The sequence below is a fragment of the Lonchura striata genome, chromosome 34 (assembly GCF_050655825.1).
Source record: "Lonchura striata isolate lonStrDom1 chromosome 34, ASM5065582v1, whole genome shotgun sequence".
Taxonomy (NCBI): domain Eukaryota; kingdom Metazoa; phylum Chordata; class Aves; order Passeriformes; family Estrildidae; genus Lonchura; species Lonchura striata.
Window position 1 is genome coordinate 5,748,232 of NC_140736.1, and position 13,780 is coordinate 5,762,011.

The 13,780-nt window shown below is 57.9% G+C and overlaps 1 protein-coding gene across 2 annotated transcripts; it reads left to right on the forward strand.

Moving 5' to 3' along the window:
- Positions 1 to 3,084: 3,084 nt before the first annotated feature.
- Positions 3,085 to 13,421, forward strand: LOC110478796 (EH domain-containing protein 2). Of its 2 annotated transcripts, none has more exons than XM_077789120.2 (5): positions 3,085 to 3,497; positions 5,777 to 5,874; positions 8,847 to 9,259; positions 11,099 to 11,257; positions 12,005 to 13,421. In XM_077789120.2, exons 1-5 carry the CDS (start codon positions 3,088 to 3,090, stop codon positions 12,533 to 12,535), a joined length of 1,611 nt encoding a protein of 536 aa, XP_077645246.1. In that variant the 5' UTR covers positions 3,085 to 3,087; the 3' UTR covers positions 12,536 to 13,421. The 2 variants fall into 2 exon arrangements, with proteins under 2 accessions (XP_077645246.1, XP_085420906.1); XM_085564780.1 differs by lacking the exon at positions 3,085 to 3,497 and adding an exon at positions 3,549 to 3,669.
- The last annotated feature ends 359 nt before the right edge of the window (positions 13,422 to 13,780 follow it).

Here is a 13,780-nt window from a genome sequence, read left to right on the forward strand (position 1 = left end):
TTTGGAATTTTTTGGGACCCTCTGGAATATTTTGGAAAATTTTGGAATTTTTTGGGACCCTCTGGAATCTTTTGGAAAATTTCGGAATTTTTTGGGCCCCTCCGGGCTCGTCCCTCGCTCCCCCCCCGGGGCCCCCCTTCGCTCATTAATTAATTAATTAATTCACGACTTAATTAACTTCTCCCCGCCCCGTTCGTGACCTCATTCATTCCGCCCGTTCGATGCAAATGGTGGAGATTTATGCAAATGTATGGAGATTTATGCAAATGAGGCGGGTTTAGCGGCGCCGCCGCCCCGGCCCCGCTCAGAGCCGCGCGCGCGGCCGCGATTTTGGGGCGAAATCCCCGGAAAAGGAGAAAAAGGAGGAAAAGGAGCGCGAGAGGCCCCGGGCGGCGCCCAAAGGTCGGGACCCAAATCCAGGAAAACAAAAACCGGGAAAAAAAAACGGGGAAAAAACATCGGGAAGAAAAAATCCGGGAAAAAAAAAAAAAAGGGAAAAAAATCCGGAAAAATAAAACAAACTCCGGGGAAAAAATAAAAAACTTCGGGAAATAAAATCAGGAGGGGAAAAACTCCAGGAAAAAAAACTCCGGGAAAAAAAAATCAACTCCGGGAAAAGAAAAAACTCCGGGAGCGGCGGCGGCCCCACCCCGGCCGCACCCGGGGGGAGAAAAATGGGAATTTGGGGCCGGAAAATGGGAATTTTGGGGAGAAAAATGGGAATTTGGGGAGAAAATGGGGATTTGGGGCCGGAAAATGGGGATTTTGGGGTGGAAAATGGGGATTTTGGGGTGGAAAATTGGCATTTTGGGGCAGAAAATGGGCGAAACGCCCCCCCCGGGCAAAGGGATTTTTGTGGGATCAGGAGCGAGGAAATCCCGGGAATTTTGGGGGTTCCGCCTCTTTGGGAGTTTGGGATTTTTGTTTTCCCGGGAAAAATCCCCCAAATTCCCTTTTCCTGCTCGGGAACCCCAAAAAATCTTCCCGGGTTGGCCTCGGATTCGCAGGGAAAAAACAAAATTCATTTCCCCGCTGGGTTTTGTGGGAAAAAAAAACTGGAAGGTTTTTTTTCCTCCTTGTTTTGACAGGAAAAATCCCCCAAAATTCCCTTTTTTTTCCCTGTTTTGGGGGGGAAATCCCGAATTTTCCGTGTCCCCGCTTGTTTTGACAGGAAAAATCCCCCAAAATTCCCTTTTTTCCCGGTTTTGGGGGGGAAATCCCGAATTTTCCATGTCCCCGCTTGTTTTGACAGGAAAAATCCCCCAAAATTCCCTTTTTTCCCGGTTTTGGGGGGGAAATCCCGAATTTTCCGTGTCCCCGCTTGTTTTGACAGGAACGACGCTCGCGGCGCCCTCGATTCCCCCGAGCTCGTCCCGAGCTCCGCTCCTGGCTCGGCTGGATGGAAAAAATTCCTGCAGCTCCCATTTTTCCCTCCTTTTAAGGCCAAAACTCCTTAAAACCTTTTTTTTTTAACTCACATCCGAGGCAAAACCCCCAAAAATCTTCATTTTCCCCTCAATTTTCCAGCCGAGATCCCCAAATTTCCGTTCCTCGCTGGGATTTGGGACCCCTCCCCCCGTAATTCTCCTTTTCCGCTGGGGGTTTTTGGGATAAATCCCCCAAATTTGGGGTTTTTTGCTGAATTTTCCCCTCCCAAAACCCCCCAAATTTTCCTTTTCTTGCCCGAGCCGCTGGATCCGGGTGGGGATCCCCCCTCCCCCCCCACCTTTTCCCACTTTTTCCTGGTTTTTCCCTTTTTTCCAATTTCCCAAGTTTTTTTCCATTTTTCCCCTTTCCCCCCAACTTTTCCCATTTTCCCCATTTTTTTTCTGTTTTTTTCCCACCTTCTTCCCTTAAAATCCCCTGAAACTCCCCTAAACCCCCCCCCAAATCTCCTAAACTCCCCAAAAACCACCCTAAAATCCCCTGGGATCCCCCCAAAACCTTCTGGGATCTCCCCAAAATCACCAAAACCTCCCAAAACCCCACCTAGGACCCCCCAAACCCCACCTGGGATCCCCCAAAATCTCCTAAATCCCCCTAACCCCCCCAAAACCTCCCAAAACCCCTCCTAGGATCCACCAAACCTCCCAAAACCTCAACTAGGAGCCCCCAAATCCCCCAAAAACCCACTTAGGACCCCCCAAAACCTCACCTAGGACCCCCCAAACCTCCCAAAACCCCCCAAACCCCACCCAGGCCCCCCCACACCCCCCCAGGACCCCCCAAACCCCCCCAGGACCCCCCAAAACCCACCGAGGCCCCCCCAAACCCCACCTAGGACCCCCAAACCCCCCAGGACCCCCCAAACCCCATCCAGGACCCTCCAAACCCCCCCAGGACCCCCCAGACCCCACCCAGGACCCCCCACACCCCACCCAGGACCCCCCAAACCCCCCCAAACCACCCCCAGGACCCCCCAAACCCCCCCAGGCCCCCCCACCCCCCCCAGGACCCCCCACACCCCCCCAAACCCCACCCGGGACCCCCCACAGCCCCCAGGACCCCCCACACCCCACCCAGGACCCCCCAAACCCCATCCAGGACCCCCCAAAACCCACCTAGGACCCCCAAACCCCCCCAGGCCCCCCCACCCCCCCCAGGACCCCCCACACCCCACCCAGGACCCCCCACACCCCCCCAAACCCCCCCAGGATCCCCCAAACCCCCCCAGGCCCCCCCACCCCCCCCAGGACCCCCCACACCCCACCCAGGACCCCCCAAACCCCCCCAGGATCCCCCAAACCCCACCTGGGACCCCCCAGACCCCACCTAGGACCCCCCACACCCCCCCAAACCCCACCTGGGACTCCCCACACCCCCCAGGACCCCCCAAACCCCCCAACCCCCCCCCAGGACCTCCCACACCCCCCAGGACCCCCCAAACCCCCCAGGACCCCCCAAACCCCCCCAAACCCCCACACCCCCTCCAGGACCCCCCAAACCCCCCAGGACCCCCCAAACCCCCCCAAACCCCCCACACCCCCCAGGACCCCCCAAACCACCCCAAACCCCCCACACCCCCCAGGTCCCCCCAAACCCCCCCCAGGCCCCCAAACCCCCCCCAGGACCCCCCAGACCCCGGCCATGCTGAGCTGGCTGCGCCGGCAGCGCCCGCCGGCCTCGGCGGCGCCGGTGCCGGAGCCGTGCCCGGTGTCGGCGGCGCTGGCGGCTCTGTACCGGCGCAAGCTGCTGCCGGCCGAGGAGCTGTGCGGGCGCGCGGGGCTGCGCCGGGCGCCGCTGCTCGACGCCGACTTCCAGGCCAAGCCCTGGGTGCTGCTGCTGGGCCCCAGCGGCGCCGGCAAGAGCTCGGTGCTGCGGTACCTGCTGGAGGAGGCGCCGCCGGGCCCCGCGCCGGGCGCCGCGCCGGCCGCCGACGCCTTCGTGGCCGTCACGCACGGCCCCGAGCCCGCGCTGCTCCCCGGCAACGCCGCCGTGGTGGACCCGCGGTGGCCGTTCCGGCAGCTGGAGGCCTTCGGGGGAGCCTTCCTCAACCGGTGAGGGGATTGGGGTGGGATCCATTGGGATTGACTTGGATTTGGGGTGGGATTCACTGGGATCAGTGATGGGATCAGTGGTGGGATCAGTGGTGGGATCCATGGGTGCCGTGGTGGACCCGCGGTGGCCGTTCCGGCAGCTGGAGGCCTTCGGGGGAGCCTTCCTCAACCGGTGAGGGATTGGGGCGGGATCCATTGGGATCTGGGGTGGGATCAGTGATGGGATCAGTGGTGGGATCTGGGGTGGGATCAGTGGTGGGATCAGCAATGGGATCCATGGGTGCCGTGGTGGATCCCCGGGGCCGTTCCGGCAGCTGGAGGCCTTCGGGGGAGCCTTCCTCAACCGGTGAGGGCATTGGGGTGGGATCTGATGGGATCTGGGGTGGGATTCACTGGGATCAGTGGTGGGATCTGGGGTGGGATCCATTGGGATCCGATGGGATCAATGATGGGATCTGTGTTGTGATCCACCCCGAGATCCATGATGGGATCCGGGATGAGATCCGTGCTGGGATCTCAGATGGATTCTGTGCTGGGATCTGGGATGGGGTCGGTGCTGGGATCCATGCTGGGATCCACTGGAATCCACTGGAATCAATGCCGGTATCTATGATGGGATCTGGGATGGGATCTCGGATGGGATCCATGCTGGGATCCTCTGGGATCCACCGCTGTCCATGCTGGGATCTGCCATGGGCTCAACTGGGATCCCCCCGGGACCCACCCGGGACCCACCCGGGACCCACCCGGGACCCACCCGGGATCCACCCGGGACCCACCCGGGACCAACCCGGGATCCACCCGGGATCCACCCGGGACCCACCCGGGATCCCCCCGGGACCCACCCGGGATCCACCCGGGACCCACCCGGGACCAACCCGGGATCCCCCCGGGATCCACCCGGGACCCACCCGGGATCCCCCCGGGACCCTCCCAGGATCCACCCGGGACCCACCCGGGACCCACCCGGGATCCCCCCAGGACCCACCCGGGACCCACCCGGGATCCACCCGGGATCCCCCCGGGACCCACCCGGGACCCACCCGGGACCCACCCGGGACCCACCCGGGATCCACCCGGGATCCACCCGGGATCCACCCGGGATCCACCCGGGATCCACCCGGGACCCACCCGGGACCCACCCGGGATCGGGGGTCCCCAGGTCCCGCCCGCCTCAACGGCTTTTCCCAATTTCCCCTTTTCCCATGTTTCCGCCTCGTTTTCCCCCAATTTCCCCCCAAATTTCTCTGTTTTCCCCCAATTTCCCCCCAAATTTCTCTGTTTTCCCCCAATTTCCCCCCAAATTTCTCTGTTTTCCTCCAATTCCCCCCAGTTTTCTCTGGTTTCCCCCCATTTTCTCAGTTTCCCCCCAATTCCCCCCAGTTTTCCCTGTTTTCCCCCAATTTCCCCCAGTTTTCTCTGTTTTCCCCCAATTCCCCCCAGTTTTCCCTGTTTTCCCCCAATTCCCCCCCATTTTCTCAGTTTCCCCCCAATTCCCCCCAATTTCCCCTGTTTTCCCCCAATTCCCCCCAAATTTCTCTGTTTTCCCCCAATTCCCCCCAGTTTTCTCTGGTTTCCCCCCATTTTCCCAGATGTTCTCCTGATTTTCCCATTTTCCCCCCATTCTCCCCCATTTTTCCCTTTTTTCCCATTTCCCCCACTTTTTCCCTCCATTTTTTCCCTTTCCCCCATTTTTCTCAATTTCCCCCCATTTTTCTCAATTTCCCCCCATTTTTCTCAATTTCCCCCCATTTTTCTCAATTTTCCCCTTTTCCCCCCAATTTTTCCCATTTTTTACCATTTTTTCTCCTTTTTTCCCCCCTTTTATTCTCCTTCCCCCCCTTTTCCCCCTCCCCCCCTTTTTTCCTCAATTTTTTCTCCTTTTTTACCATTCCCCCCTTTTTTCCCTTTTTTTTCTCATATTTTCCCTTTATTCCCCTTTTTTCCCCCTTCCCCCCTTTTTTCCTCAATTTTTTCTCCTTTTTTACCTTTCCCCCCCTTTTTTCCCTTTTTTTTTCTCATATTTTCCCTTTATTCCCCTTTTTTCCCCCTTTCCCCCTTTTTTTCTCATTTTTCTCTCATTTTTTCCCCATTTCCCCCCTTTTTTTCCATTTTTCCCCCTTTCCCCCCATTCCTTTTCCCCTCCCCGGGATGAGCCACCCCTCTGGAATTCCGGGCGGGGCGGGGAAGCTTTTGGGGCGGGGTTTTTAAATTATTATTTAATTTTGGGTTATTTTGGGTCATTTTGGGTCACTTTGGGGTTTTTTTGGGCCCCCCAGGTTCGTTTGTGCCACGCTGAACAATCCGGTCCTGGAGAGCATCACCCTGATCGACACCCCCGGCATCCTGGCGGGGACCAAGAACAGCATCGGCCGGGGTGAGGGGTCCCAAAATTGGGGAGGGGTCCCCAAAATTGGGGAGGGGTCCCCAAACTGGGGAGGGGTGGAAAAAATCCGGGAAAAAAAACAAAAAAATCAAAAAAATCCGCGTGGGAACCCAAAATCTGGGAGGCGGACCCAGAACTGGGGGAGGTCCTCAACATTGGGGGAGGGGTCCCCAAATTGGGGAGGGGTCCCCAAAATTGGGGAGGGGTCCCCAAATTGGGGAGGGGTCCCGGAATTGGGGGAGGGGTCCCAAAATTGGGCGGAAGCCGAAAAAATCCGGGAAAAACAAAAAAAAACCGCGTGGGAATTTGGGGAATTTTGTGGAATTTTGGGTATTTTGGGGTATTTTGGGGCGCTCGGGACGGATTTTGAGGCGGTTTTGGGGAATTTTGGGGGATTTTGGATATTTTGGATGTTTTAGGGGTGATTTTGGGGTGCTCGGTACAGATTTCGAGGCGTTTTTAGGGAATTTTGGATATTTTGGGTTGCCCGGGACGGATTTTGAGGAGTTTTTGGATATTTTGGGTTGCCCGGGACGGATTTTAAGGTTTTTTTGGGAGTTTTTGGGACTTGTGCCCAAAATGGGGCGGGGGGGCGGGGCCGTCCCGAATTCCCGGGAATTTCGCCAATTTTCCAGGCGGGGCCGAACCCCCCCGGGACCCCCCGGCCCCTCCCCCGCTTCCTCCCCCACCCCAAAATCCGCGGCCGCTGCCAAGGGAGGGGGAGGGGCAAAGGGGGGTGGGGAAAATAGGGAAAAAAAGGGGAAAAAAGGGAAAAAAGGGGATTTGGGAATGGGGAAATGGGAAAATAGGGGAAAAAGGGGATTTGGGAATGGGGAAATGGAAAAATAGGGAAAAAAGGGGATTTGGGAATGGGGGAAATGGGAAAATAGGGAAAAAAGGGGGAAAAAAGGGGATTTGGGAATGGGGAAATGGGAAAATAGGGAAAAAGGGGGAAAAAAGGGGATTTGGGAATGGGGAAATGGGAAAATAGGGAAAAAAGGGGGAAAGTGGGATTTGGGAATGGGGAAATGGGAAAATAGGGAAAAAAGGGGATTTGGGAATGGGGAAATGGGAAAAAAAGGGGAAAAAAGGGGATTTGGGAATGGGGAAATGGGGAAATAGGGAAAAAAGGGGGAAAATGGGATTTGGGAATGGGGAAATGGAAAAATAGGGAAAAAAGGGGATTTGGGAATGGGGGAAATGGGAAAATAGGGAAAAAAGGGGGAAAATGGGATTTGGGAATGGGGAAATGGGAAAATAGGGAAAAAAGGGGATTTGGGAATGGGGAAATGGGGAAAAAAGGGGAAAAAAGGGGAAAAAAGGGGATTTGGGAATGGGAGAAATGGGGAAATAGGGAAAAAAGGGGGAAAATGGGATTTGGGAATGGGGAAATGGGAAAATAGGGAAAAAAGGGGATTTGGGAATGGGGAAATGGGGAAAAAAGGGGAAAAAAGGGGATTTGGGAATGGGGAAATGGGGAAATAGGGAAAAAAGTGGGAAAAGAGGTTTTGAGAATCGGGGAAATGGGAAGAAAAGGAAAAAAGGGGAAAAAGGGGAAAACTCCCCATTTTTCTCCAGGCTACGACTTCCCGGGGGTGCTGCGCTGGTTCTTGGGTTGGAGTATTTTGGGATTAGGGCTGAATTTAGGATTTCTATCAGAATTTAGGATTTCCATTGGGATTTTGGGATCAAACTCCATATTTTTTTAGGTTATGACTTCCCGGGCGTGCTGCACTGGTTCTTGGTTTGGATTATTTTGGTTTTATGACAGAATTTGGGATTTCCATCGGGATTTTGGGATCCGACCCCATCTCTTTTTCCAGGCTATGACTTCCCGGGCGTGCTGCGCTGGTTCTTGGGTTGAATTATTTTGGTTTTATGACGGAATTTGGGATTTCCATCGGGATTTTGGGATCCAACCCCACATTCTCCTCCAGGCTATGACTTCCCGGGCGTGCTGCGCTGGTTCCTCCAATGAATTATTTTGGTTTTATGACGGAATTTCGGATTTCCATCGGGATTTTGGGATCCAACCCCACATTCTCCTCCAGGCTATGACTTCCTGGGCGTGCTGCGCTGGTTCCTCCAATGAATTATTTTGGTTTTATGACAGAATTTGGGATTTCCATCGGGATTTTGGGATCTGACCCCATCTCTTTTTCCAGGCTATGACTTCCCGGGCGTGCTGTGCTGGTTCCTCCAATGAATTATTTTGGTTTCATGACAGAATTTGGGATTTCCATCGGGATTTTGGGATCCAACCCCACATTCTCCTCCAGGCTATGACTTCCCGGGCGTGCTGCGCTGGTTCCTCCAATGAATTATTTTGGTTTTATGACGGAATTTGGGATTTCTATCGGGATTTTGGGATCCAACCCCACATTCTCCTCCAGGCTATGACTTCCCGGGCGTGCTGCGCTGGTTCCTCCAATGAATTATTTTGGTTTTATGACGGAATTTGGGATTTCTATCGGGATTTTGGGATCCAACCCCACATTCTCCTCCAGGCTATGACTTCCCGGGCGTGCTGCGCTGGTTCTTGGGTTGGATTATTTTGGTTTTATGACGGAATTTGGGATTTCCATCGGGATTTTGGGATCCGACCCCATCTCTTTTTCCAGGCTATGACTTCCCGGGCGTGCTGCGCTGGTTCGCGGAGCGCGTGGATTTGGGATTAGGGCAGAATTTGGGATTTCCATCGGGATTTTGGGATCTGACCCCATCTCTTTTTCCAGGCTATGACTTCCCGGGCGCGCTGCGCTGGTTCTTGGGTTGGATTATTTTGGTTTTATGACGGAATTTGGGATTTCCATTGGGATTTTGGGATCCAACCCCATATTCTCTTCCAGGCTATGACTTCCCGGGCGCGCTGTGCTGGTTCGCGGAGCGCATGGATTTGGGATTAGGGCAGAATTTGGGATTTCCATCGGGATTTTGGGATCAAACTCCATATTCTCCTCCAGGCTATGACTTCCCGGGCGTGCTGCGCTGGTTCGCGGAGCGCGCGGCGCTGGTGCTGCTGCTGTTCGACGCGCACCGCCTGGACGTGTCGGAGGAGCTGGCGGCGGCGCTGGCGGCGCTGCGGGGCCACGAGGAGAAGCTGCGCGTGGTGCTCAACAAGGCCGACGCCGTGGGGCCGCAGCAGCTGCTGCGCGTCTACGGGGCGCTGCTCTGGAGCCTGGGCCGCGCCCTGGGCGCCGCCGAGGTGCCGCGCGTCTTCGTGGGCTCCCTGTGGGACCGGCCGCGGCGGCGCGACGAGCTGCGGCGCCTGCTGCAGCTCGAGGAGCAGGAGCTGTTCCGCGAGATCCAGGAGCTGCCGCGCCGCGCCGCCACGCGCAAGGTCAACGACCTGGTGAAACGGGCACGGGCCGTGCAGGTGAGGGGTTGGGGGGAATTTGGGGGGTTTTGGGGTAATTTGGGGTGTTTGAGGAGATCTGGGGGGTTTGAGGAGATCTGGGGGGGTTTGAGGAGATCTGGGGGGGTTTGGGAGGTGTTTGGGGTCTCCTAACGCCGCCACGCGCAAGGTCAACGACCTGGTGAAACGGGCACGGGCCGTGCAGGTGAGGGGTCTGGGGGAAGTTTTGGGGGGTTTCGGGGCAGTTTGGGGGTGTTTGAGGAGATCTGGGGGTGTTTGAGGAGATCTGGGGGGGTTTGGGGGGTTCTGCTGTCTACCAACGCCGCCACGCGCAAGGTCAACGACCTGGTGAAACGGGCACGGGCCGTGCAGGTGAGGGGTTGGGGGGAATTTGGGGGGTTTTGGGGCAGTTTGGGGGTGTTTGAGGAGATCTGGGGGGGTTTGAGGAGATCTGGGGAGGTTTGAGGAGATCTGGGGGTGTTTGGGAGGTCTTTGGGGTCTCCCAACGCCGCCACGCGCAAGGTCAACGACCTGGTGAAACGGGCCAGGGCCGTGCAGGTGAGGGGTTGGGGGAATTTGGGGGGTTTTGGGGTAATTTGGGGTGTTTGAGGAGATCTGGGGGGTTTGAGGAGATCTGGGGGTGTTTGGGAGGTTCTGCTGTCTCCCAACGCCACCACGCGCAAGGTCAACGACCTGGTGAAGAGGGCCAGGGCCGTGCAGGTGAGGGGTCTGGGGGAAGTTTTGGGGGGCTTTGGGGTAATTTGGGGGATCCAGAGAGGTTTGAGGGGAGTTTGAGGAGATCTGGGGGTGTTTGGGAGGTGTTTGGGGTCTCCCAACGCCGCCACGCGCAAGGTCAACGACCTGGTGAAACGGGCCAGGGCCGTGCAGGTGAGGGGTTGGGGGGAATTTGGGGAAGTTTTGGGGGGTTTCAGGGCAGTTTGGGGGTGTTTGAGGAAAGTTTGGGGGGATCTGGGGGGGTTTGAGGGGATCTGGGGATCCCTGTGGGTTGGGCGATCCCGGTGGATCCCGGTGGATCCCGGCTGATCCCAAACCCCTTTCGACCCCCCCAAGAGCCTCTGGAGATCTGGGATCTCCTGGAGACCCCTTGGAGCTCTCGGGGCAGGACCTGGGGGTGCTTTGGGGGATCCCTGGGGGTTGGGTAATCCCGGTGGATCCCGGTGGATCCTGGCTCGTCCCGGCGCATCCCGTTGGATCCTGTTGGATCCCGGCGCATCCCGGTGCCTCTCCCGTTGGATCCCGTTGGATCCCGGTAGATCCCGGTGCCTCTCCCATTGGATCCCGGTGGATCCCGGTGCCTCTCCCGGTGGATCCCGGTGGATCCCGGTGGCTCCCGTTGGATCCCAGTGCCTTTCCCGGTGGCTCCCGGTGCCTCTCCTGGTGGCTCCCGGTGGATCCCGGTGGATCCCGGTGGCTCCCAGTGGCTCCCGGTGGCTCCCGGTGGATCCCGGTGCCTCTCCCGGTGGCTCCCGGTGGCTCCCGGTGGATCCCGGTGGCTCCCAGTGGCTCCCAGTGGATCCCGGTGGCTCCCGGTGTCTCTCCCGTTGGATCCCGGTGCCTCTCCCGGTGGCTCCCGGTGGCTCCCGGTGGATCCCGGTGGCTCCCAGTGGCTCCCAGTGGCTCCCGGTGGCTCCCGGTGTCTCTCCCGTTGGATCCCGGTGCCTCTCCCGGTGGCTCCCGGTGGCTCCCGTTGGATCCCAGTGCCTCTCCCGGTGGCTCCCGGTGGCTCCCGTTGGATCCCGTTGGATCCCGGTGGCTCCCATTGGATCCCGGTGCCTCTCCCGTTGGATCCCATTGGATCCCGGTGGCTCCCGTTGGATCCCGGTGCCTCTCCCGGTGCAGGTGCAGGCGCTGCTGCTGCGGCGGCTGCGGCGGGAGCTGCCGGCGCTGCCGGGCGGGCGCCGGCGGCGTCTGGAGCAGCGGCTGCCGGCGCTGCTGGCCCGGATCCAGAGCGAGCTGCGCATCCCGGCCGGAGAGCTGCACGACTGCGCCCACATCCAGGTGAGCCGGCCGGGGATCCCGGGGATCCGGGGGGATCTGGGTGGAATCTGAGGGGATTTGGGGGGATCTGAGGGGATTTGAGGGGATTTGGGGGGATTTGGGGGGATCTGAGGGGATTTGGGGGGATCTGAGGGGATTTGGGGGCATTTGAGTGGATTTGGGGGGATTTGGGGGGATCTGAGGGGATTTGGGGGGATTTGGGGGGATTTGGGGGGATCTGACGGGATTTGGGGGGATCTGAGGGGGATCTGAAGGGAGTTTGGGAGGATTTGGGGGGATCCGGGCGGGATCTGAAAGGAGTTTGGGAGGATTTGGAGGGATATGGGGTCATCTGAGGGGGATCTGAAAGGAATTTGGGGGGAATCCCGAGGGATCCGGGGGGATCTGATGGGATTTGGGGGGCTCTGAGTGGAATCTGAGGGGATTTGGGGGGATCTGAGGGGATTTGGGGGTATTTGGGGGGGATCTGAAGGGAATTTGGGGGGATCTGGGGGGTATCTGAGGGGATCTGGGTGGATCCAGGCAGATCTGGGGGGGATCTGAGGAGATCCAGGGGTATCTGGGGGGATCCAGGGGGTTCTGGGGGTATCTGGGGATCTCTCAGACCGCTCCCGGGATCTCTGGGTGATCCCATCCCGGGGAATCCAAGGCGATCTGGTGGGAATCCAGACAGATCCGGGGGAATTTGTGGGTTTGGCGTGATCTGGAGATTTTTCACGCCCCGTGTCCCGCCACGTGTCCCCCCAGGAGCAGCTGCTGTCGCGGGAGCCGTCGCGGCTGCCGCGGCCGAAGCGGCGGCTGCTGGCGGGGCTGGAGGAGCTGCTGGGCCGGGACCTGCCGGCGCTGAGCCCGCTGCTGGCCCGCGCGGCGCCCGCCCAGCCCGGCGTGCGCGGCGGCGCCTTCGACGGGGCCCTGGGGCCCTTCGGCCGCGAGGACGACGACGACGAGGACGACGAGGAGGACGACGACGAGGAGTGGGTGGTGATGAAGGACAAGGCCAAGTACGACGAGATCTTCTACGGGCTGGCGCCCAGCGGCGGCAAGCTGAGCGGGCGGCGCGCCAAGGGCTGGATGGTGGCCAGCAAGCTGCCCAGCTCCGTGCTGGGGCGCATCTGGCAGCTCAGCGACGTCGACAGGGACGGCATGCTGGACCACGAGGAGTTCGCGCTGGCCGGGCACCTGATCGGGGCCAAGCTGGAGGGACGGGGGCTGCCCGCCGACCTGCCGCCGCGCCTGGTGCCGCCCTCCAAGAGGAGGCACAAGGGCTCGGCGGAGTGAGCCCGAAAAATCCCATTGAAAACCCCGAAAACCCGCCCAGAAATAGCCAAAAATCCACCCAGAAACAGCCCAAAAATTCACCCAGAAATAGCCAAAAATCCACCCAGAAACAGCCCAAAAATCCGCCCAGAAATAGCCAAAAACCCGACCAAAATCCGCCCAGAAATAGCCAAAAACCCGACCAAAATTCACCCAGAAATAGCCAAAAGCCCAACCAAAATTCACCCAGAAATAGCCAAAAATCCACCCAGAAACAGCCCAAAAATCCGCCCAGAAATAGCCAAAAACCCGACCAAAATCCACCCAGAAATAGCCAAAAATCGGATTCGCGGATGCTGCCACGCCTGGTGCCGCCCTCCAAGAGGAGGCACAAGGGCTCAGCGGAGTGAGCCCGAAAAATCCCATTGAAAACCCCGAAAACCCGCCCAGAAATAGCCAAAACCCGACCAAAATCCACCCAGAAATAGCCAAAAATCCGCCCAGAAACAGCCAAAAATCCACCCAGAAATAGCCAAAACCCTGCTCAAAATCTACCCAGAAATAGCCAAAAATCCACCCAGAAATAGCCCAAAAATCTGCCCAGAAATAGCCAAAAACCCAACCAAAATCCACCCAGAAATAACCAAAAATCCACCCAGAAACAGCCAAAAATCGGATTCGCGGATGCCGCCGCGCCTGGTGCCACCCTCCAAGAGGAGGCACGAGGGCTCCGCGGAGTGAGCCCGAAAATGCCAAAATCCCACCCAGAAATAGCCAAAAACCTGCCCAAAAATCCACCCAGAAATAGCCAAAAACCCACCCAGAAATAGCCAAAATTCCACCCAGAAATAGCCAAAAATCAGGGACCCCAATAAAGGCAGAGCAGGGCTGGAGGAGCTCTCCTGAATTTTGGGGTGAGGGAACATTTTTGGGGGATTTGGGGTTCATTTTTGGGGGATTTGGGGTAATTTTTGGGGGATTTTGGGCTCATTTGGGGGAATTTGGGGCTCATTTTGGGCTCGTTCTTGGGGGGGTTGGGGCTTATTTCTGTGGATTTGGGGATCATTTTGGGGAGATTCGGGGATTATTTTTGGAGGAATTTTGGGCTCATTTTGGGGGGATTTTGTGCTCATTTTGGGGGGATTTTGTGCTCATTTTGGGGTGATTCGGGGATTATTTTTGAGGGGATTTTGGGCTCATTTGGGGGGATTTGGGGATCATTTTTGGGGGATTTTGTGCTCATTGTGGGGGGATTTGGGCTCGGTC

Excerpts from the sequence above, each read along its gene's own strand:
- LOC110478796 (XM_077789120.2), top strand. The coding sequence starts at position 3,088 with ATGCTGAGCTGGCTGCGCCGGCAGCGCCCGCCGGCCTCGGCGGCGCCG. Across the intron at positions 5,875-8,846 it reads CAAGAACAGCATCGGCCGGG|GCTATGACTTCCCGGGCGTG; the intron begins GTGAGGGGTCCC and ends ATTCTCCTCCAG. Across the intron at positions 11,258-12,004 it reads ACGACTGCGCCCACATCCAG|GAGCAGCTGCTGTCGCGGGA; the intron begins GTGAGCCGGCCG and ends GTGTCCCCCCAG.